Here is a 23,987-nt window from a genome sequence, read left to right on the forward strand (position 1 = left end):
ACTGCTATGGGCGGGGCCAAGGGCTCCCTGCTCCACTCCATTACGATGCAAATAGATGGGGTTAGATTGGGGTTGTGAGGGGCTGTAAACTAGCGGGGGTGGGGTAAACAGGTGGGTGATGGGAAGTGGGGGCGGGCTTACTCTACCCCATTATTGCCAGCCACAACGCAGAGGTGCATTTTTGATGAACGAGTAAACGACATCGTCATAATGAAAAGACCCCTGGGAAAGATTTTGGAAAAAGATCAAAGATGTTCGGAGCGGAACTTTAAAGGACATACGGAACATGGAAAACGAGTCAACATTTAGGATTCTGGATGAGTTTAATCTGATGAGCTTTGACTCGGTAAAATTTGGAAAAGACACCAATAACAATAATCAAATTGGTTTTTGCACATTGAATGGAACAGGGTTATTTATTTCAGGATAAATGTTATAATGCTTAAAGGAGAACGTCGACACAGCTTCTGTGTAACTTTTAGGTTACGTCAGTCACTACACCATCCTCAGCAGTCTTCACGAAGACGAGATCGTCAGCTCATCGATCGGTTTCTACTCCATAACAGATGGGGTTTTAAGATGTGGACGACCTTAAGTCATCCCTGGGAATCCAGACTTTGAGGTCGATGAATAAAAGTGGGAGTGAGGCCACAGACTCTGAAGCTTCAGAAACATTTATTTTACAACCGCACATCATTTACATGGAACATTATGGGGTCATGCTAAAACCAGAGAACCTGCACGTCTCTACCCTTCACACGGAGTGTATTTACATCACTGTCCAACAGTTCACATTGACTTTCTACACAACCCCCCCAACATTCCAGCTAGGACTTCACTTAAATATTTGAAATAGAAGAAAAAAATGGATAAAAGAATGCTTCATTTCCTTCACAGGCAGGAGTCTACTCACACAGTATTTCTGTTTGTTGGGAGTCCATGTTCACCCAAGCGCTCTGAAATCTTTCTGGGCACAGGGATACTCGTTGATGCAGATGCAACAAAACTATCCTGAAATGAAAGTGGCTTTCCCTGAAAGTGGTGCCACTCAAGAGAAACTATCAGAGAAACACCAAAGAGACGAATTTTAGTGGAAAGAAACCTCAAACTGGGTCTCTTTCAGCGTTAAATGCTTTGGAAGTGCGTTTCGTCAACGAATAAGACTTTGGATATCAACAACGTAATCAGATTGATTTATTAACAACATTAATCATTACAAACAAAAATGATCTAAGAACAGATAAAAGGGAAACAAATCAAATCTAAATTGGAAACAAATACATCTAAACGTACACTTTCAACAACATTTACATCTTTTTTCTGGTCTGTAGAACTAAAACAGAGAAGAGAGGGGTGATGTCGGACTGACACTCAGACATTTGTCTGCTTTTTGAACTCTTCCGGACTCCTGCAGACAGAAGACAGCTGGGATAGTTAACAAAGTGTTGAGCGTACTCCGCCCCCAATCACTCCAAATATGGGCAAATGGGCGGGACCATAAACATATAAAGTTTAGCTGGTCCAGTCATCTGACAATTTAAAAAAAAATGATTAAAATGCGAAAATGTGAGCTCTGAAAACCATAAATAGAGTTTCTTGAGGGCCAATTCCAAATGGACGTAAGGCCGCCGTTGGCCCTCGGGCCAGAGTTTGGACGCTCCTGCATAGTTAAAAACAAACAAGCCTCAACATCCGTCCAGGCAGACACACATCCACCACCAGCATCCTCTTTAGTCCTAAAAAGCTCAAAGTCCGTTCAGGTTCCTCTGTAACCAGCGTGGACTGAAGTTCAGAGTCGGTAAAAGAGCCAAAAGGACTGGAACCATCGTTTCTGCTCAGGCGGACTAGAGCAGAACCCGTTCATCGCCATTACAATCTCATTGAACGTCATCAACATCTAGTTGCAGAAATGTTCATGTTTTACCATCTACTGCTGTTTAAAAACGATCAAAGCTGGTGTGTCTTCTGTCATACAAGGAATCCAAATCAATACTTGGAGCAGGTTGGTTTGCAGTCGTCCATGCTTAAAGCCTGGATCTCTCAGCAGGCTCCACCCATTTCTTCCCTTTATTAAACTTAAATGAAATGGGAGGAAAAAGTGTCTGATGTCTTCATGCGTCATCTTCAGAAGAGAGAAGAGGAACAGACAGACGCATTACAAAGTAGGAGCAGAAGAATTCAAGATGCAATAGGTGTGTTTTGGCTGATGGAGCAGCGTTAGGGCTGGGTGATAAAATCATCTGTGGCTTCTGAATCAAAGGGTTGATCCCCAAAGCAGACCGTCCAATGGCCATTGAAGGTTTCAGTGGTTTTTGCATATTTCTGCACAGCTGATACAGCTGAATCCCTCCAACAGCTTTTGTCAGACGGCGGCGCTCCTGTTGAGCTGGAGCGCGCTCAGAGGCTCAAACATGCTGCTGCTCACAGAGCTCGCTCTAAGCAGCAGTTAAGAGAGGATGGCGGCTGACAGACGGGGTGGTCTCACAGACACAAAAACCTACTATTTGACACATGCAGACGTAGAAAGACTCCGTTTGCATCCTGATTAAAAAAACAACTATTGTTGGGATTGTACAGGTGGGTCTACCACCGAGCCCTAGTAGCTGCGAGCTGTGTGTTTGTGTGTTCAATAGGAGTCAGTCTTGTAACTGTGGTGAGCGTCAGAGGTGAGCTGGGTGGTCTCTGTGGCCGATGACGGCTGCATGACGATCGGATCACTGCCGTCTGGAAAGAAAAACACAGACTATCGTGAAGCACACGTCAAACATCAATCCAATAAAAGAACAGGAAGAACGGCTCTGAATTGTGGAGTGTGGAAGCAGCAAAAACAAAAACTACCAGTGAAGAAAAAGATGACACTGGTTCAGTGTGTGCAGAGACACCTGGACATTATTTTGGAAAATCCAGCGGCCTAAATCCTAAATGCCATCAAGTGACATTTCTGAGCACGCTGAGTGTCTGCTTGTGGTTACCTTTCTCCTCGGCGGTCATCTGCGCCTCCAGGTCCTCAGGAGACACGTAGAAGTCTGGCTCCTGGTCCATCGGGGGCCGAGGTTTACATTTGCCGCAGCAGCAGTTGCAGCAGCAGCACAGGCAGCAGCAGCAGTAGCAGCCTGTTGCCAGGCAGCAGAAGGCAAACAAGGCCTGTGGGATCAAACACATGCAGATGTTTTACTCATTTCACATCAGTTTGAAGACCCCCTCCAAGGAAAAAGGGGTTCTCGTGGCATTTTTCTGATGATGGACATTCATGATCTACAAAAACAGCCGTGAACAGGTCCAGTCTTTAGAAATGAATCTAGATGTGTAGAAGTAACAGTTTGGAACTATGAAAACGTTACATTTTTTTTAACTGTTGGCATGATAGATTTTTTTACTCTTGAGCCACACCTTTCAGCCTTTTGTTTGGTTGCTTAAATGCTTGTTTCGTTCCAAAAAGCTGTTTGTTTAACATTAGGAGTGTTGATTCGGTTCCTCAGTAAATATCTGTAACAGCTAAAAACGTCACAGTTCAACCATAAATATTCATCCTTACAGGAAACAATGTGATTCGCTGCAGTACTGCAAGTATTCAGGACAAAAGGGGAGTAGAAGTCCAATACTTCCTTCCAGATGTGCTTTCCGTGGTGCTGCTAGCTGTATTTAGATGTCTCAGTAAATACATTCGTCTTACCTTTGCCCACCAGCTTGACAAGACAAAGTAAGTGTTGACATTCTCCTCTCCGAACTGTTCCGCCACGTAAAGCCCCAGAGAGCCGTATTTGTCGTAGATGTTCTTCTTTGTGGGGTCGACCAAGATGGAGTGGGCGTTGTTGATTTCTTTGAACTTCTCCGCTGCATCTGGGTTGTCCGGGTTTTTGTCGGGGTGAAACTTTAACGCCAGTTTCCTGAAAAATGCAGAGGCATAATGGCATTTAAATGAAAACGACTCAAACTGGGGGGAGGGACCCGGATGGCGCCCAACATCGTCAGCCAGAAGCAGAAATGATCAAACTTCAAACGTCATTTTTTTTGTTTACAGTGTTCCCTCGCTATGTCGCAGACTCACAGATTGTTTTCACGTAGGCTTTTATTGCCTACATGCAGATTTGCTCCAGACGCCATCACATCTTTCTCTGTACTCTATAATAACGGACTTCCTTTTTGATGAAGGCTTGACCTTGGTCAAAGCTTTGTAACGCGGCATTCACACAAGATTTTAAAAAATGCTGAAACAAAAAGTGGGTCAGTACGTCTCATTTTTGAAATTACCGGGAGCTTTATTTTGAAGGTTTGAAGACAAAGTCATCATTTGTTCTGGTTTGTCTTTGCAGAGGAATGTGATTTTCCATACTAATGACATACCGTAAATTCCGGGTTATAGAGCACACCCGATTACAAGCCGCCCCCACTCCTTTTCAAGTGTTGAGCTACCTTCATACATACATAAGCCGCTTCAGTGTACAAGCCGCATGCAATCAGCAACGCGGCCAGCCTGTCAAAGCATGTCCTGACTCCCAGACTTAATGCCACTTTTAACCTCACTGTGGGAGGAGTCGGCATAGCGTCAGCTCAAGTATTTGAAGATATCCACATCCAACAAACAGCATGCTCCTCACTCCTGTTCACAAGTTCCTCAGTTATGCTTTTTTTTTTTGGGTGTGTTTAGTTTTTTTTTACTTATTGACAATTGAGGTATCATGCATAAAATTACAAACAGTAACCATATAATCAACATTACATCCCTCAGTTATGATGAGGAAATTTACATCCGCGATTTTCAGTGTTTAAAGAATGAGCAAGGAGCCACAGTGGATGGAGAGGAGAACGGGAGAGCAGCTCTCCTTCCGCTTGTGTCGCGGCAGCATTATGGTAGTAACGGGACTGGTTAAAAAAACACACCAGTAAAATAAAGCAGCGGCGACTGAAAAGCGCGCGCCTCAGCGCACGGCTGCTGGTGGACGGAGCGAATTGTGTCTGTGCAGAGCAATCGGACTGAATACTGTACGTTTTGTGGATGACGGGCGAGAGAGGATGCGTTGTTACGTGTGGGAGTCTTCAGACTGCCATCTGTCCCGCAGCTCTATGTGAACGAGCAGCAGGAGAACATCATCTCGTATATTACGGAGCTGCTAATAGATGGGCTAGTGTCACTATGACTCAGAGGTCAATTCACTCCTGAGCATGCGCTGTCCTCTCCGTCACGCAGCTGACCGGCTTTTCCAAACCCGATGGTGATGGTGGATTTTTTCACACTGCGTTTAACGATTGCTTTTAACTTGAAAGCTTCATCATATTGTAGTGACGATCACGTGCACGTTGGGTCTAACGGCACCAAAGGATTCTGGGATGCGGTCGGGCATGCGTGTTTCTTTTTGTTGAACCATGACTGAAGTGTCTAAGACCTGAAGTGAGGTCCATGCTGTTTGGCTGCTTAGAGGTGTGTAGATAAATAATTGGCTTGCTGCTAAGAGTTGGATTACGCATTCAACCCCAGCTCCGAGATCAAAAGTACGTTCAAGGCAGCCGCCAGAATAAGCCGCAGGGCTGTAAGCGCAGGAAAAAAGTAGCGGCTCATAGTCCGGAATTTACAGTACAAGTCTTGAAACAACAAACATAACCCTTTTAAAATTGACATTAAAAAGTAGTCAGAATTGTAAATAAACTTTTCCTGAAGCTTAAAAGAGGAAAACCTGTGATTGTCGGAGTCAGTGGACAACAGAACGTTTTTTATGAGACTTTCGTTTCCGGTCAGTGCCGTCCAGAACTGGCCGTTGGTTCTGCAGCCAGGGCCTGGAGAGATTGGGGCTTTTGCTGAACCATAAGCTTTGGGACTGGTTAAACATCAGACAGACAAGTCTGTCCTGCCTGGTGGGGACATGAGACCAGCAGGGATTTGATGACATTCTGTATGGCCAAAAAAGCAAGAACAGGATGACCAATGAATCACAGGAGCACGTGTTTGGCCCACTTTCATTTAGTTTATGGTTTATGCTATGACAGTAAGAGTGAATTTGTCCATAGCGACCTTTCATTTTCAGAGTAATGACAAAGTCATCGCTTTTAATTAAATATCAAAACAGACATAGCTTTCTGTCATGTTTATTTTATCATAAAGACTGCAAAGTTCTTCAGACTTTCAGTAAAGATGCCGCATGTCAGATTCCACACATGCACAGCTGGTGCTGTTATCACTTCTCCCAGTTCAATGAATCATACATGTAAATCTCTGCACTGAATGAGAACTGAATGAAGCTGGATAGATCGATCAGAAAATGACTCCTCGGCCCTCTAGTGGCTGACAGACTAAATGCAACGGAGATTACGTCACAGCTCTATCTGCCTGTGAACAATCACTCACCTGTAGCATTTCTTGATGTCTTCTGTCGTGGCGTTCTTGTCGACTCCAAGAACAACGTACAGAGACTCGCCGGATGTGGACAGAGTCCTCTGCCTCTGATGGTCCATGGTTTATCTGCTCTCTCACTCAAGTTGCCACTGACCTGCAGAAAGAAAACGCACCAAATCAAATTTACTTACAGGCTATGAAGTGCAGAAGGAGGGCTTTTCTTCTAGCAGAGGAATGTCTGGTTTAATGCCTTTCAGCAAGGCACTAAAACCCCAGTGTTACCTCTTTCATACAGTCAGTTAGTGTTGTATCCAACAGCTACAGATACATAAAAAGTACATTTTTTTTGAGTTCCTGTACTGCTGTCATTGTGATTCTCTGTAGCAACCCCTGAAGCCTCAGTTTCTTGTACCTGTACAGGTGGGTGGGACTGACCCGCACGGGAGCAGGTTGCAGGTTGTGTGCCTGTCATAGAGAGAAGCATAGATGCATTCTGCAGTTTCCTTGAGGGTTGCACAGTCACCTTGAGGGTTGTCATGAAAATGGAATGTACCATTGTCAAGTATGTGGTAAAGGTATGGTTAAGCATTCATAGGGAAAACGAAAGTTGCTGGCTCTTAGGGTTGGGCGATGTCCCTTAAATTGGCCGTTGACGATGTTTGCTGTCAACCATCGGGATGGACGATGACATCGTCGGGGGGGGGGGGGGGGTATTTTTACATTTTTCGTTCTTATATAACTGCTATTCGTTTTTTTGCTTTTTTCATTTTATTTCCCAACTGATGACTAATCCGCGATGATCCAGTATAAACTGAGGGAAGTGACTTTAACAAAAAAAAATAACAAACAAAATAGAAAAGAAGTAGTCCGCTAGTAGAACCGGGTCTAAAAGTGTGTGTCTGAGCACAGCTCGGATCGTCAGCACACACAGCGGTTTGAGCTTCAAAGCAGAAATGTCGCTCAGTCCTTAGAAAACATTCAAACAATCACGCGGATTTGTGTTTCCAGTCGTGTCCCGACTAAATAAAGGCTGATGTTATTCTTACATGTTTACGTGCAGCCAGCAAGCAGCACCACCCAAAGCTAATGTTGTTAGCCCGTGTTAGCATACTGCTAATCCTGGCTTCGTTCAGAAAAAGCACTGACCACACGGATTAAAATTCAAATGATGAGCGAACAGGTGTTTCATAATAACCGTAACATTATTAAAGGCACGTTTAGAAGACCGTCTCGTATATTACCGAGCTGACATGTCAATGTATATAGCCGCTCGGCGCTGTTTAACATTGTTTTGTATTGAATTGTTACATACAATAAAGTTTGAAAAAAAAAAGCCGCTCGGCGGAGTTTATATCCTTCCGTTTTTCAAACCCTACTGCGCATGTGCGAATGATTTATTCCGACGGAAAGTGTGACCTTAGTGAACGTTTTTATATTCTGAAAACATTTTTCTGGGCCCATGTACACGGTTGGATTCTAATCCGACCATTGATCCCATCAAGATATTTAGTACATGTAACCGCGGCTTATGGTGTCGACGCGCAACGTGGCGGGGGCGTGGCATCACGATGGTGGTCTCTCCATCGGGATGTCAGTCACCCTTCACGATGGACAATGATATCGTCCATCGGCACAACCCTACTGGCTCTCATCGTGTTTTCCTTCATTCTCTCTTTATGAGCTAACTGAGGGTTACGGCTTTGACATTTCCTATGGGCCCTTTAGAGATTTGCCAATTTTTCACCTGCAAACAGCCCATATCCACCCATGGGGGAGGTGGGACAAAGAATCAAAGGATAGCAGATGACAGAAAAAGACCACCAGAGGTCAAATGAGCCAGAATAAGAAAACATGGAAAGGAAAAAAAAAAGAAAAGAAAAAACCTGGCTGTGACGGAGTTCACAGAAACTGAAGCAAAGCTTTTTTATATTTTGCTGTAGGTGTGAACAATGGGGAGAAGATGGTTACTGAGTGAACGGTACCTAACATATCAGTATGACAGGGTTAAGAAACACACAATAACAGGTTTTAGAAAAGCATGGGTTTAGAATGTTGTGTAGGAGTGAAGGTTTCCTGGTGTCAGGTTCATAAAGATGCTGCATTTGAATCATACTTGTGCTTCAGAAGGCTATGCAGAAAACCAAAGCCAGGACCCAACCAAACACAGAACCAGAAGGAACTGAAGCAAACTGGACCTAGTGTGGCTTCACAAAGAAGATCTAAAAACTGCGGGACTGTAACAGAAAAGCAATTGTCCTCCAAGTGTTCAACAGGCGTGTGTTTCAAAGCTTCCTCAGAATCTCAGCCTGGCTTCATTTTCTAGGACCTGGGATCCTCCTTCACCAACGTGGGCTTCTCCAGACCAAAAACACCTTCTACTCTTCAAGGGGTTGGTGTCCACCTAAACGGGCCAAATACTGTCTAATGTCTTCATATGTATTCTTAGAAGCATGTCAAAAGACAGGTCTTTGTTTCTACACTCATCAAGTCCCAAACTGTTCAAACAGCAAAGAAAACAAACCAAAAAATGGATCCAGTTTGTCTTATGAGGTTAAAGGGTTTTTTGAAATCATCCCCTTAATGTGCAAGTACCAGTATCTTCTTTATTACAGTGAATCATTCGTTTTTCTGATATTTCAAACCATTCACAGAAAATTTAAAACACCTCAAATGTGAGGATTTGCACTAAGTTTAATCAGCAGCTTTTTACTCCAAACATGTTGGTCAAATTAATTAAAACTGATGAAGCCAACGGGGGGAGTGGAGTTAAGAAGGGACAGAGTCAATTCCATGAAATAACTACCAATCACAATTAAAACTGTTCATCCTGCTGGTTTGGGGGAAATAAATAGCACCTAAACTGAAAACAGTGTGAACAGAAACAAACAGAAGACACTCTAGTCATTAGTAAGGGGCAAGTAATAGCCGTCCACATCTGCTGCACGCCCGGGGTGTCCACGTGACATGGAAGTGCCCATTGGATCCCTGTAGGATGCCTTTACCAGCTACCCTCTGATTATCTCATTTCAATTCCAACAGCCAGGCTGCATGCATTCTTCTTCTACGGGCTCACCAAGTAACCTCCAAACTTGATATTTCGTGAAGGTCACCTGCACCCCCCTACAGTTTTATCCATTTTTTGCCACCGACAAACCAAATCAAGCTCAAAAGGTCAGTTAGGACGAAGTCTTAGAGACCCTCTCCAATAAAAATAGTGTTTTGGGTATTATCAGCATGTTCCTGTATCCTTTTTCTCATCATGGAGGACATTTATAGAAAAATTCAAATAAAAACAGTGTTTGAGTATTTCTTGTGGTAAATTAGGAGCAGATTAGCTTGTAGTTATGTAGAAACTACAGCCGGCAGGCCATAGTCTTCCTGCTCCGCCCTTTTCTGATGCAGACGAATAAATCCATGAACGTCTTTGTTTTCCTCGTTTGAGCTGGAATCTGGATCTAAACTGTACGGATGGATTAGCTCTGATGTTGCTGCCATTTTTGTTGATTTTTGTTAAGCTAGCAGGAGAGAGTGAAAACAAAGGGTTGATGGGAAATTAGTGAAGGCTTACTCCCCACCACCAGTTCCACCCACAACTCAGAGGCAAGTTTCTAATAAACTCATACTGCTCTGTAAGGGCGTAACGGTACACGTAGTTGGACCAAACCGTTTCGGTACGGCAATTTGGTTTCGGATCACTTTTGTACCGTTTCTGACTTTTTGTTTGTTTTTCAGGCCAGTGTTAATTATCCACTCACCTGCAGCTAATAGTTGTTATATTTTATATAGCAGATCACCTTCATAGGTTAATGTTATTATTGTTATATAAAACCAATAAATGTATTTTGCAAGAAATTTTTTCTACCTTTTTTCTACGAAAAAAATACAGAAAAAGTATCAAACTGAAGCTCGATACTTCTGAACCGAACCGAATTGAGATTTTAGTGTACCGTTACACCCTCACTGCTTTGCAGAATCTATGTCCAATAAAATTACCCTTTTTTTGTCTAAAAAAAGTCTTCTGCTTCAGCAAAAAACAAGATAAACCAAAAAGATAAACCAAAAAACTGGCATATGTAATCATAAATCCCAATGTCTGAAAAATCTACTGAAAGAAGAGCCTGTGTGGTTAAGGTCATCCCAAAGAGCTGCTGAATGTGAACCTGCTGGCTTTTCTCCTAGCAGGAGGTAATGAGAGCAGGTGTGCCATGAAAACCAAACCAACTGTGAATGGCCAGAGCACAGCAGGCTTCCCCTGTGTTGACTTACCCAGACACACAACACACGCATCTGATTGAATATTTTTATAGTGGAACGTTGACTCTCCTCACCTCAATAGGTAGAAGGAACTAGCTTGTTGCGCAAAAGATGATAGCTCAACGCTAAAACCTCTACAAATATCAAACATAAGAAACTGTCAGCTTCCAAAAACGGAATCGCTAAGAAAATGTGACCCATTTTGTTTGATTGCATCGTGTCAAAAAAGAGGAAATTGGCAAATTCTTTAGTCTTTCTTCCTGTGCTTCTAGATTTTTTAGATGTGAAAGCCAAAAGAAAGTAGAGACACCAAGTTGAATTCCATTTTACATCAGTCAAGATAACTTCTGGATTTTTTTAGATTCTGTTTTTTTTCCTGCAGAGAAATCACACAGACCTGTCGTCTAAAGTGAAGCGGACATGTCCTGCTGGACAGGCGTGTACTGGGAGGGAGGAGCAGCCGATTGGCTTCTCTCAATCTAAATATACATGGATTATCTTTAAACACAAACATTTGGAGAAAAAGGTTGGACTCTGAGAAGTGATACACCCCAAAAACAGACAAAGCCCCTGCTGTAATGATCCACTGTCGTGCCTGAAAAAGAAACAGATAAAGCTTTGTTCTTGATGCCTTCAGAACACCAGATGGTCAGTTGCCAACGCTACCATGCAGTTTTCTCACTACGGGTCTGAAAGCACATTGATCTAACACCTCCCTAATTCCCGCCTACAAGTGTGCCATGGATTAACCAATTGTGACACAGATTCTCCCCCTCCTGACTGGGATTAACCAATAAAGACAATTCACCAGAGGTCTTCGGATTATCATCACACTAAATCTTTGTGTGTGCGCGTGGGTGGGTCGGTGTGTGTGTGTGAGTGCATGTGTGTGCATGTGTGGGTGTGGGTGGGTGTATTTGTGTTTGACTAATCATGGCCAGACTCCTCCACCCAAAGCTTTGACCAGTGGAACTCTGTATCAAGCTTATGAGGTATTCAGTTGGTGGGTTACAGGTACATCTCCAAAACAAAGAACATATCATTGTTTTTGTCATACAGTCCAAAAAGTGAAACTCATACAGGCGCTGGAAACTATATGAGTGAATGACTGAATGAGAAGCTACACAGAAGACTGCTGACGGTCAGCAACATCCTTTATAGGGAGGATAAAACTCAAAAGGCCAATGGCAAACGAGCTGGCTGTTCATACAGTGCTGTATCCATCGTATTATCAAACACTTGAGATGAAGGACAAAATGTGGGAGTAAAAAGGTGCAGCAGCAACAGGAATAACTGCAGCCAGGGGAGGACTGTCGAGCGAAATCTAGTCAAGCATTGAGGATCATCTCAAGGAGAGGACTGAGGCTGGAGTCCATGCTTCAACAGCCACTACACATTCATAAGCCTGCATCCAGCAATGCTCCAGGAAGTCTTCTGTTGACTTCTCAGCATCACACCACCCGCAGATTTCCTTCTGTATTCACGCTGTCAGCTTATGGTGATGAAAGAACTTCAGCGGCAGCAATTCTGTTTTCTTGATCTGAGAAACTGAATCACCTCCACATGATTGAAAGAACTCCTGTAAATGGTCACAGCGCTCTTTTCTTGTATTTATCCTACCAAGCAAATATACAAGAACTACAACAGGCTGTATGGCAGGACACAGCTGCAGTGGGTATTCATGAACACAATACAGCTTCTGATGAAAGAGGTTTTCCATAAATGCAAATAGAGGAGCAGAAGGATTCCTGACAAAGTACCAAGAAAATGTAAATATCCTCCTTTCATGAAACCAAACGCTTTGGCACTTTAAAGATATTTATAAAACAAAATCCTCATTTACCGTCCATTATTAGACCCGACAAACCTGTCCAAAACAACAACAAAGCAGCAAAGATACTACTAACCCATGAGACGTGAACACTCAGGTCAGACCAGACAAAGGAGGAAGACGCACTGAGTACAAGAGGCAGGGCTTTACTTCACGCATGCTAGCCTCACTAACATGTCACTAAAAGCAGAGTGAAGAGGCTGGCACTGCAGTGTTAATATGCACAAAAGCCAGGCTAATTAATTAGTTTGGTTCCTGTTGACATGAGTCAGCATTCCCGAGTCAGCTCTGTAAATGGGCTCAAACATGCTAAGGTTGCAAAACAAAACGTCTGATTCCCGCTGTCTTTGGAACATCCCACACTATTGCACGGCAGTGCTGCAGGATCTGTCAGAGCAGCGCCGACTGTCAGGCTGCTGTACTTCACCTCAGAAAGACTTTTACTTCTAGAGGATGCTCTTAAGGTCTTTTAACCTCCCTCTCACAGGATTTCAACAGTATAAGCATCCGACTGTTCATTTCACTTCTTGCTTGTGTCTGCAAAAACGAACATGCATGTGAAGAAGCTTGTCCTGCTCCTTCTTGAATGCAGCGGACAATAAATATCTCAGTGTATGACAAGAACAATTCCATGTAGTTCTACTGTTGCATAAAGGATAATGGAGAGTTGAGCTGCTGTCATCTTCTCCAGGTGGAACTGAACATCTACCTGCAATTGCTCAGTAAAACCTGTCCATTAACTGTCTATGAGAACTCAACCTGCGGACGTCAGCCACAGAAAATAGTTTGCTTCCAGCTCCACCCACGTGAAGCCAATTCAGTCGTCATGTTTTCACGAAACAGACACCGCCACGTTGGAGCCAAAAATCGCCAGGAAGCAGCGATTGGTCTGAGTCAGTCCGAGTTACCGTTTCTATGGCAACTACACTCACCTAAGAGAAAGTGAGCTCGTTGGAAGTCCACACCCCAAACATTTCAAAGTGGGCTCAGGAGAATCTGCCAATCAAATGTTTCATGCGTTGGATGTGAGTCTACATATTATTTTTTCAGGCATCTGATTGGTCAGTTTAGAACTTGAATAACCAACACTACAAAAAGAAGAAAACAACAAGATAAGATTATCAAGAACATGTTAAAAAGGTATCAGATCCAGAATGGTTCTTCTGACCAATAGAATGACTAACAACTGTTTATAGAAGTCTATGGGACTTTGGATACTTGGAACCAGCAGGTACTTCCTGTTAGAAAAGCTGAGGAGTCATTCATTCCTGTTCTCCTAAAAGTCAATGTCACTGTCATCATTTCCAGGTGGAACAAAACTTAAGTAAAATCTGTTGATGAATTGACTCCAGAGGCCCAAACACAGTTGTTCTTCTTAATTATTAATTCCATAAAAAATATCAACTTGTTCCACAGGGGAAAACTGAAACCTATGTTTACACAGGTTTCCCATTCGCATTCAAAAATCTTTGACACAGATGAACAAGATCAGCATCACAGTCGAAACAGTGTTCTGAACTTTTTTAATGCTGACAGCTTAGAGAGCAGTTCCCCGTTTGCAATGCCAACTTGTGGTTTGGAACAAAACTGCTGAGCAGCAAAGCATGGTCATTTCTATGAGGTACTTCTCATAAAAGCATTTTTGTTTTTGTTTCTTGATCCCGTCCCTGCCCAGGACAGCAGGGGAATCGCACCAAGCTCCATTTCCAGAGCACCGTGTATAGCAAGGATCTTCATTATACCAGGCTCCTGCAGATGAGCTGGGATCCCAACCCGCTAATCCACCAGGATCCTCAGCATAAGTAAAGCTATCTTAGAAATACTCAACTATGTATAAGCCAATAATACATTTCTAAGAAAGCTAGAGATGGAAAATCATTGGATTTAAGAACACAGTCACAGTCCATGCATATTTCCCGTCTACTGTTTTTCAGTCGATTCTTCTTTCAGTTTCAGTTTTCTTTCTTTCATCTGAACCCTGATCCGTGAATGACCCAAGCAGAAAAAGGCTTTTCTCTTTATAAAATGGAGTCAGGTGTATTGAAGATGACTACTCCAACACAAAACACTGTGCGGTCTGGAAAAACAATACAAGGAAAAGCAACAATTGTTCCTGGAAAATTAGTGTCCAGGACAATGACAGATTATTCCAATCAGATCTGAACAGTTACATTTGCTCAGGAAAACTGACAGGATGAGACCTGCCTGCTAAAAAAAAAAAAAACTGCCATTGTGACGAATAAACACTCCTATAACTATGCGATGACACACTTCTCAGAAGAGTTAGATCATCTTGACTGTCAGAAGAGAAGTGTGATAATTCCCACTTAAAATCAGCCTTTGAACAACGTTGTTCATCTATAAATAAACCAAACTATGCTTCCATTCTGCAAGAAAAACTATAAAAACTAGTTTTGCACTGATGCTAAATCAGCTTCCAGTTGATGAACCAACGTTTCCTTTCTTCTTTAATGCCGTTGGGCCGTCATTGACTGTCCAAGAACAGCAAAACACGTGAACATCATCCAAAGCAGATCTCTCCTAAAGTGTCCCTGTGGAAACCTGATAAAAGTTGACAAATGCTGTCATTTCCATCAGACCTGTTGCTCCAGAACACAGAACCACATTTCATAAAGTCCACCCGGTCTTAGCAGACTGTGTGAGGAGCACTGAAGTGCTCAAAACACACCAAACGGTTTTCTCCTGAAGGGGATCATCTGGTTCCAGCTCAGTCCTGAACCCCCCACTGTCCAGGAACAGAGAAGCTCCTTTCTGAGTCAGCCGGTCCTGAGATCCGCGAGGCCTTCCCCACTTCAACCAGCTGAGCCATAACCACCCCCCACCCCCCGGGGGGGCAGTTCACGTCTAACTAGCCCACTTACGAGATCAAAGCGGGGCGGAGAGGGCAGCTTTGAAGGTTGGGGTTGGACAGGAGCAGCGGTTTACCCTCCGCCCTCCTCTCCAGGCAGCACCTGCTCCGTTCCAACCGAACCCGTCCGAGCCGCCCCCCCCCCCCCCTGCACCTGTCTCTCTCTGCTGCCTAAGTTTCACAGGCATCCGCCTCGCGCTCAATTAAAGCCGCGTGCAAATCCGGATTTATCCTGCGCGTCTTTCATTCGACGCCCGAGAATTTAGACACTTTTCGGGAATCGGTTGAACACCCCGAGTTCGCGTTAGCGTTCCGAGGACGCGGTGACGACTCAAACAAAGCACGGAACTGGCCGTCACCGTCGGCTCGGCTAAAGCTGATAATCTCCCCGCAAAGGAAGGCAGGCAGGCAGCATCCATGTTGTTAGCCTAGCCTCGCTAGCTACCAGCTCACGAACTAATCCAAGGACAGAAAAGCCGCCCGACGCGACTCCGCCGTGCGTGACTCTGAGCTTTGCTTACCTCTTCTTCAGCGCAGGCAACGTTTCTCTGGGGTTTCTTCTGCTTAGTGACCGCCGACTATTCCTTTAATCCTCGCATCCCCGTTCAGCCTGGGCTTCCAACCGCAGCACCATTCAAAAGCCGGCAGTAGCCGCGGAGCTAAGAGTTCCACCGGGATGGAGCTGTCATACCGGCTAGGCTGCCAGTGCGCATGCGCGGCCAGAGGATCAGCGGCGCGCCCCCAACCGCGTGACAGGATGAAAATGCTCTAATAATAATAATAATAATAATTATAATAATTATAATAATAAAAAGAAGAAGAAGAAAGGTTAAAAATAATAACAGAAATAGCAGAACAGAACACATCACTCCTGTGTTAGTTTCACAGGCTCCCAGTTGATTCAAGTTCAAAATCCTCCTGTTAACCTATAAGGCCTTACATGGTATGACCCCGTCCTATATTAAAGACCTTACAGTCCCTCACCACCCAAACAGAACACTTCGCTCCCAAAATGCAGGACTGCTTGTGGTTCCTAGAATTAATAAAAGTTTGGTTGGAGGTAGAGCGTTTAGTCACCAAGCTCCTGTTTTATGGAATAAGCTCCCAGCTCATGTAAGAGAGGCCGACTCAGTTTCTACATTCAAAGTTAGACTGAAAACATTCCTCTTTGGACAGGCTTATTATCAGACTAGCTAGTAATCAGAGAATATTTTTAATTTACTGTTAATGTGTTTAAATTAAACTTAACAATTACAATCAATTGTTAAGGCCCGTACACACCTGGACGAATATTCGCCAGGCGTTATTCGCCAGCGTTTTTCGCCACGTCTTTTGTGTTCACACCCAGGCGATTTTCGCTGACGATGAGCCGAGCGAACATGCAATTTCATTCCCTGACATTAGATGGCGCTTAATGTAAACAGAAATACACCTGTACACAAGGTGGCGCTGCGCAACTTTACGCTTCTTAAAGTCGCTTTTCGCTCAGAAGAAGAGAGCAAGTATTTACGCGCTTGTCAGAATCATACAAAGAAAACATGAATATTTCAAGCATCAGTAGCTCCAACTGGTGTTTGGTTCGGGGATATTTAAGAATGTCCATCATTATTTCTCCGCGGCTGTGTAGACGCTACTTGGCGTCTATCTTCTTTGCTGGTATATGTGCTCAGCAAGGCAGTTTTGTGTTTGAGCGCCCCCAAGTTGTGTTTTACTGTAACTTCAGAAGCTCCAGACACGTGTGCAAAAGCGCCATTCTCATTGGTCGTATAGTTTTCGACGATGCGCGTCAAACCAAAAAAACGAACACGAGGCGGGTTTTAAAAAGTGACGCTTTGACGCGTGGCTTTTTTTCGCGTTGGTGTGCACACTCTCATTGGTGCCCTTTGTTCAGTCACGAGGCGTTAAACGTCGGCGATTATCAGGGGCGAAATTCGTCCCGGTGTGTACGGGCCTTTAGTCTGCTAAAAGTTTGAAGCTGGAGAAACTATGGTGCACTGGGCTTCCATCCTCTACTCTCATCTACTTCTACTCTCCTTCTCTTCTCTATTCTTGATCATTTATCTATCATTTAGTTTTCCATGCCTCTGTTTGATGCAGTGCCATTCATGGCGAAAGCCCACAGCCGTCCCCCCAAATCCATCTGGATGAAGCTCATCTGCTGGACTATTTAAACATGTAGTTGTAGAGTTAGATAATTCTTCTCTATGAGTTCTGGTCAATCACCTGTCCGTCCTGGGGGAGGATCCCTCATTCATGTGGGAACCCCTGAGGTTGCTTCGTTTTTTCTGGAATCCATTATTTTTAAGGAGTTTTTCCTTACCACGAAGGGGGGTCTAAGGGCAGGGATGCCAGTTTAGCTTAGTCTGTTAGGTTTATTCTGTGTAGTTTGTTCAGTTTAGTATTTTCCTATTGAATTCTATGTATTCATGATCCTTTTGAGTTCATGTTTACTTTACAATTACCGATACGAAGCCCATTGAAACGACTGTTGTTGTGATTTTGGGCTATACAAATAAAATGGAATTGAATTGAATTAATAACGATAATAATAATAATTATTTTTTATGTATTATTATTAAAACATATTATAATGATTAATAATAATAGGTATAATAGTTATGAATTATTATTAGTAATATTCTAATTAACAATAATAACATTTATTATTGTTAATATTATAAATAATAATAATATAATATTGTTATTATTGGTACTATGTCTTTCTGTAAAGCTGACTGTGGTGCTTAAAATAAAAAAGATTTTCACAGATGAAAAGTTCTTGGATCTGCCTTTACACTTTTTTATTAATTTATTTTTACAGAATTAAACCAAGAGGAAGAACTGTTTTTCACAAATATGTTTTAACTAAAACATACTAAAACATATTTTCCTGTTGTTTGTTGGCCATGATAAAAACTTAACAAACCACCACTTCACATCTTCATGTTAAAAGTGTTACACATCCTTTAACAGTCACTTTAAACAGATTTTGATCAACTATCTTTGGCCAAAATGAGAACTTCATATGTTGTAGTCTTTCAAAAGAGTATTTTTGCTTGCAGAGTGTGATAAGTGACTATGTAGAGACACAAATAAATGAGGATTGCGGCAAAGAGAACAGATTTAAAGTCAGCACCAGGGACAGAGGCAGAGACGAAGTGGCAGATGAGGTTGAAAGAGAGACAGCTGGCCCTGCTGCAGGTTTTCCTTCTGCAGCGCGTCCACATGTGTCATTTTTCATTAGTTCTAATACACCAACATAAGGTTTCACTTTAAAATCATCGTTTTCAGCTGATTTTACATTCATTTCACATCTAAACAAACAGTAGACATGTCTAAAGATTCACAAATGGAAACAAATTTTCAAAATGACCAAAGAAACAGTAATTCATCAGGGAATTGTCATTGATGTTTGTTATGATGCATGGGTCAAAAGGTGGTTGTCACAAAAATATTATTTTTAACAGAAGTGCTTAGTTGCATTTCTATAAAATGTTGAGAAATACAATTTTTGGATCATTTGATGAAGTCTACCTACAAGGGGTCTAATTATTGGATAGAATGCCAATCTGTCAAGTCACTAAAGTCTGTATCCACCAGGGACGCCGCGATTCTGGGTTTCAAACTGAACCAAATGTCACACCATTAAACTGAATTGTGGGAAAAGTGAATGGTCGCATCCCTAAGTTTGCACGTTGACTCAAATGTGGACTGAAAGGTTTTTCTTCATTATTATTTGCTTAAAAGGCTTTTGATTTTGAAAAATAACAGATTTTTCTGAGTTTTTTTACATTTTAGTTTGTTGTGGTTTTGTAATACACAAATACACAAATTGAACTGAAAGAAAACTGAGACCCAAAATTTGAGGTTTGAACTGAATCTTGGGGAAAGTGAATTGTTGTATTGCAGCCACAGTTGTGTTAACAGACAGATACTCTGCTTGATTTTTCTGTAGACATCAACATTGAGCAGCAAGAGCAGCTGGATAAAGCACTTCTGACATCACCCAGAGCCCAGGAGTGACAGGACTGAGAAGCAAGGTAAGCTCCTTTGCAGCGCTGCTGCCAGAGTCTGAACCAGAACCAGGAGAACTGGGTCTGTCAAGAGATGGATGGATAATCATCCCTAAACCTCTCAATACAGGGACAGACACACAGTTTACTCCACCCAAACAATGAACCAAGAATGGAGCGCTTGGATTGGACAAATTAAGGGACAAATCCATAATAAAGCACAAACATGAGCTCCAATGACATCTAATGATTTAACCCCCTCCGTCACCATTCCCCCACCACATAACACACATTTTCATCACAGAGAAGCATCAAACATCCACAAAATACTGACACATTTATTTGGAGTTAAAAATCAGACTTTTGAAATGGGAGTCAATGGGAAAGGACTACACAATCCTAGGAGGATTGAGTTTGCATGTGAATGTGTGTGGGTGAGTGGAACGCTTAGGGCATTAATCAAGGTAGAGAGGCGCCATTGAAGTAACTTTCTTTGCCTTTTTCTGTTTTGACATGAATGCTTACAGGATCCTTGAGCAGTGAAGGCAATGAGGCTCCTGGAACAACAGATGGCACCAGAGATAAGGGGGAAAGAGGTCAGTCTGGATCGGGCTGAAAAGAAGAAGAACCCAATTTGTTCTTTTTCATTTAAAAATCTACTTTTATCCTAAATGAGATTGAAATAATAACCATTGGAAAAAAAATCAGAATGCAAAATGGCAAGGCAAGGGACAATTAACAACGTCAGGTTATGGGTAAGGTTCAAATTTGAATTTATTTATTGGTTAAGATAAGATAATCCTTTATTTGTCCAGCAATGAGGAAAGTCCAATGTTGCAGCATTACCGTTAGAGCAGCATAAGTGTGTTCAAATCCAAACAGGAAACGTGTCACATATTTGCAAAAGCTTACAGTAAGAAGAAAAACAAAAACAGAATTGCACCAGGGGTCATAAAAATGTGGTTAAAAATTACACAACAGATTTTAAAGTGAAAGCGTTAAGTGACTGAGATGAACACATTTCCTGTGAGTTCACTGGGAGCAGCTCTGGTTATAGAGTCTCACAGCAGCAGGTATGACAGGAATGACCTGTGAATAGGGACAGATGGAAAAACATGAATATCGAACAAAACAGCAGTTTCATGTTCATGCTTTTAGCAGAAGCTAACTTGCAGCAGTTGTTCCTGAATGGGCTTTTTTTTTTTGCAAGGATGAGAATAAAACACCAGAAGTAAAGGAACAATTAATGTAAAAAAATTGCCATCCGTTCATCATCTTAACCTTACTGGGCCTGTCACTGTTGGGCAAAGGCAGGGTTCACCTTGGACGGATCCCCAGTCTGCTGCAGGACCACTCACACATTCACACATGCAGACTTTTAGAGTAACCAATGGACCTATGAGGCCTGATTTTGGACTGCGGGAGGAAGCCAGAGTATTCAGGTAACCTGCGCATTCACAGCCACAGCATCCAAACTCCACCCGGAAAAGTTCCAGTCAGGGTTTGAACCAGGGCCTTCTCGCTGTGAGGAGAGAGCGCTAACCGCTGCCCCACCGCGCCATTGTAAAAAAAAAACAATATAACAAAAATAAAAGCAAAACGGGTTCAAACCCAGGAGCAAACCTTGATGGAGGCTTTTGCAGCACAGTGATCATCTTCCAGCAGGAAGCGGCTGGATTGAGCCTTCCAACTCCCTCCATGGGTTCTCTATTGGACTGAGGTCCAGAGAGTGGCCGGGCCACTCCACAACCTTGAAAGGCTGATGGCATCGCCACCCTTTTTGTTCCCCCAGACAGTGACTGACTAATATCTGTTTGCTTCACCGTCCATCCGTCTGTCTGGATCGTCTGATTCCAATAAAAGACATCATAATTGTTCCTGACGCACAGAGATTTTTTCAATATATCTAAATCTGTTGATGGTGCTTAAAATGTTCCACTTTGCTTGCTAACGATGGTATAGTCCGGATGATAAATTACATTTTTACTTGGTAAACTGTTGCAGGTGAAAAGGTTTAATATTTTTTCAGTCGTCGTAAATTTTTTTGAAACATGTTGCAGGAATCAAATTAAAAATGAGCAAATTTTGTGAAATTAAATATAAATATTCTCAACATTTGAAAGATTTCCATAATTTATGCTCTGCAGGAGTTAAAATATAGTGGAATGGAATGGAATGATACGACTGAGTTTTAGGGCCACAAAAAAAAAGTCAAATTACGAGATTTTAAGTAGTAAATTTATGAGAAAATTTACGACTTAAAATCTCCTAATTTAACAGTTATGACTTTCTTTCTCGTAAATTTACAACTTAAAAGTCCTAATTTGAAAAAAAACATTTTTTGGTAAACTGGCCCTAAAACTCCGTCATAGAATGGAAACAAGTTTATATTGAATATAAAAAAAACACACATAAAAAAAAGAAAGAGAAAAGAAACGTTCACATCAACGTTGGTCAAGTGGGATTTAATATTTTAACAGTTTTTCATCAACATTCAATTCATGTATTCATTTTCTAAGCGTTCATTCCCTCTCTGGGTCACAGGGCTGCTGGAGCCTATCCCAGTCACTTGTGGGCTAAGGCAGGGTACACCCTGGACAGGTAGCCAACCTGTGCCAGACCACAATCACACACCCATGCACACTCATATTTACACCTATGGACAATTTAGAGCAACCAATGAACCTATGAAGCATGTTTTTGGATGGTGGGAGGAAGCCGGAGAAAACCCACGCATGCAGGGGGAGAGCACGCAGACTCCCCCCACTGGTGTTCTACTTTAGGTTCCCCAGCTGGGACTTGAATCAGCTGTAAGTTAAGAGTGCTAACCACTGCGCCACCATGCAGCAAAGTTTAAAGATTAAAATAAAATTAAAAATAAAGATTAAGCAAAATTTAAAAAAAAAAGTTTAAATGTTAAATGAATTGTTATTAGAATTGTGTGTTTTATTTTATTTTATTTTGGAGCCTACACTGTGGGGTAGTGGTTAGCACTCTTTCCTCAGCCTATCCAAGATGTAAGCTGCCATTGCAGGTTTGGATAGGCTCCAGCAACCCTAGGAGCCCAAAAGGGATCAGGCAGGGTTAAAAAAAGGTAAATGGATGGAACAAATTCACCTTCATTTAGAGCATCTTTTAACTAAATGTGCCTGTCGTGAATGCCTTATTAAGGACTTTATTGGTAACACAACTCTGTTTTCTGAGCCTTCAGCTTTTTCAAACTTCTGGCTAAAACCTTCAAACCTCACTGACCAGGGAATGTTGGAGTTGTTGCCTCAACGCATTCAGGGGCAGCTGTTCTTCTAGTGTTAATAATCAGTGCCTGCAGCTTCTCTCTTCCTGTTTTTCCTTCTTTTCCTTCGTCTTTCTCTCCCCGCAGGTCTCTCCCTGTCTTGCAGACACCTGAAGTCAGGTTAAAAACGACCAGAAAAACAAGACAAGTCTATTCCTGCTGCATCTCTGGCTCAGTCTCCTGACTTTTTGCTGTTCACTATCACTTTCTCTCTGCTCACTTGTTTCTTCTTGCCCATGTTTTCACACCAAGTTTCACTTGAAGAAGGGAAGGGAAAGAAGGAGTACGCTTGGGGCTCATGTCTCGTTGATGCCAGCTGGTTGGTCGTTTTTTACAGCTGACTAGGCTCAGCGGCGTTGGTCATGTTTCTATGGAGCTCGGGTCTTCTCTTCTGATGGGCTGTTGACAAAAACTGGACTTCATGGCTCTGAACTCTCTGGTAAGGCTGATCACTGTCATAACAGCAAACCTTCATTCTGATTTACAACTAACTTATGTGACTTTCTGATGTGTCTCTGACTAATCAGTAGCAGTAAAGAACTGTTTTTTATACATTGAGACTGTGCGTCTCATAAAAAGCCACCACACAGGAGAACTACAGCGAACAGTTTCATTTAAAGGGCGCTTTAGGATTTTATTTCTCAGCGTATTAAAGGAACTGACGGTGTCTCGCCTGCAAATCCCCTCGTTTAAGTCGGGCCCTAATATGTCTACTGAATGACATCATGACCAACATGTGAGGACTTACAGAAACAGCAGATGGAGTCAAGCAATAGAAAGAAGCGGTTGCACAGAAGGTGCTGTGAAGGCAAAACCATTTTTTGTTTGTTTGATGATCTTTGAAAAGTGGGAAACTATCATAACATGGGCTTCCTAAAATGTTTTCTTGTGTCTGTTTCCAAGGAGACTTTTACAATTTCCAGTGGTTGCATGCAGTATTCTTACGGACTTCAACGCTTTTGACAGGATAGTTTTTCCCTGGTTTTCAGCCCAGTCCTTGAGCCTGACCCTCTGCTGCAGTGAGAAACTGAGCGGGCTTAAACTGAGATTGTTTTGGTTTGGTTTGATGTTACACCTTTGTGAGCGGACCTACAGCTGGAATAAGGCCAAACAGTTGCACGCTTGGGGAAAGCTTGTCTTCAAGAAAGCACTGACCATAAGGAAAACAACCTGAAGGAGATAATCCAGATTATGCCGAAATTGCTGGTACAGATAGTATTATGACACGTGTGTGTACCTTCAACTTTCATTTTTTTCAGTTCTTATTTTGTATTTCCGCTGCAGATTTTTCTTTTACCTCAAATGCACAGTGCCTACAGAACATACTTTTGCTTTTTAAACTTTTCCTCCTTGTAGTGGTTCTGTGGGTATTTTTCCCGGATTCCCTGAAATGTTGCTAC

At 42.5% G+C, this 23,987-nt stretch overlaps 2 protein-coding genes across 6 annotated transcripts in view; one reads left to right on the plus strand and one right to left on the minus strand.

The window, feature by feature from the left end:
• Positions 1-658: 658 nt before the first annotated feature.
• Positions 659-16,031, minus strand: dnajc5ab (DnaJ (Hsp40) homolog, subfamily C, member 5ab). Of its 3 annotated transcripts, none has more exons than XM_004086321.5 (5): positions 15,804-16,031; positions 6,341-6,482; positions 3,674-3,887; positions 2,973-3,144; positions 659-2,724 (listed from the first exon to the last, which is right to left on the minus strand). In XM_004086321.5, exons 2-5 carry the CDS (start codon positions 6,445-6,447, stop codon positions 2,627-2,629), a joined length of 591 nt encoding a protein of 196 aa, XP_004086369.1. In that variant the 5' UTR covers positions 6,448-6,482; positions 15,804-16,031; the 3' UTR covers positions 659-2,626. The 3 variants fall into 3 exon arrangements, with proteins under 3 accessions (XP_004086369.1, XP_011471251.1, XP_078806234.1); XM_011472949.4 differs by lacking the exon at positions 15,804-16,031 and adding an exon at positions 15,103-15,438; XM_078950108.1 differs by lacking the exon at positions 15,804-16,031 and adding an exon at positions 15,296-15,428.
• Positions 16,032-19,239: 3,208 nt separating this feature from the next.
• The window catches only part of LOC101170079 (protein tyrosine phosphatase non-receptor type 7), a 35,636-nt gene continuing 30,888 nt past the window's right edge, over positions 19,240-23,987 (plus strand). The window contains exons 1-2 of one of the 3 annotated variants that reach the window (XM_078950110.1): positions 19,240-19,322; positions 19,823-19,891. The gene's annotated coding sequence lies outside the window, so the exon portion shown is untranslated. Of the gene's footprint in view, positions 19,323-19,822; positions 19,892-22,682; positions 23,027-23,987 lie in introns of those variants that run through there. The other 2 variants (XM_004086326.4, XM_011472950.4) reach the window with 2 other exon arrangements.

The sequence above is a fragment of the Oryzias latipes genome, chromosome 7 (genome assembly GCF_053564925.1).
Source record: "Oryzias latipes strain Hd-rR chromosome 7, Olatipes_Hd-rR_3.1".
Taxonomy (NCBI): Eukaryota; Metazoa; Chordata; class Actinopteri; order Beloniformes; family Adrianichthyidae; genus Oryzias; species Oryzias latipes.

Excerpts from the sequence above, each read along its gene's own strand:
- dnajc5ab (XM_004086321.5), bottom strand. The coding sequence starts at position 6,447 with ATGGACCATCAGAGGCAGAGGACTCTGTCCACATCCGGCGAGTCTCTG. Across the intron at positions 3,888-6,340 it reads GACATCAAGAAATGCTACAG|GAAACTGGCGTTAAAGTTTC; the intron begins GTGAGTGATTGT and ends TGCATTTTTCAG. Across the intron at positions 2,725-2,972 it reads GATGACCGCCGAGGAGAAAG|ACGGCAGTGATCCGATCGTC; the intron begins GTAACCACAAGC and ends TTTTCTTTCCAG.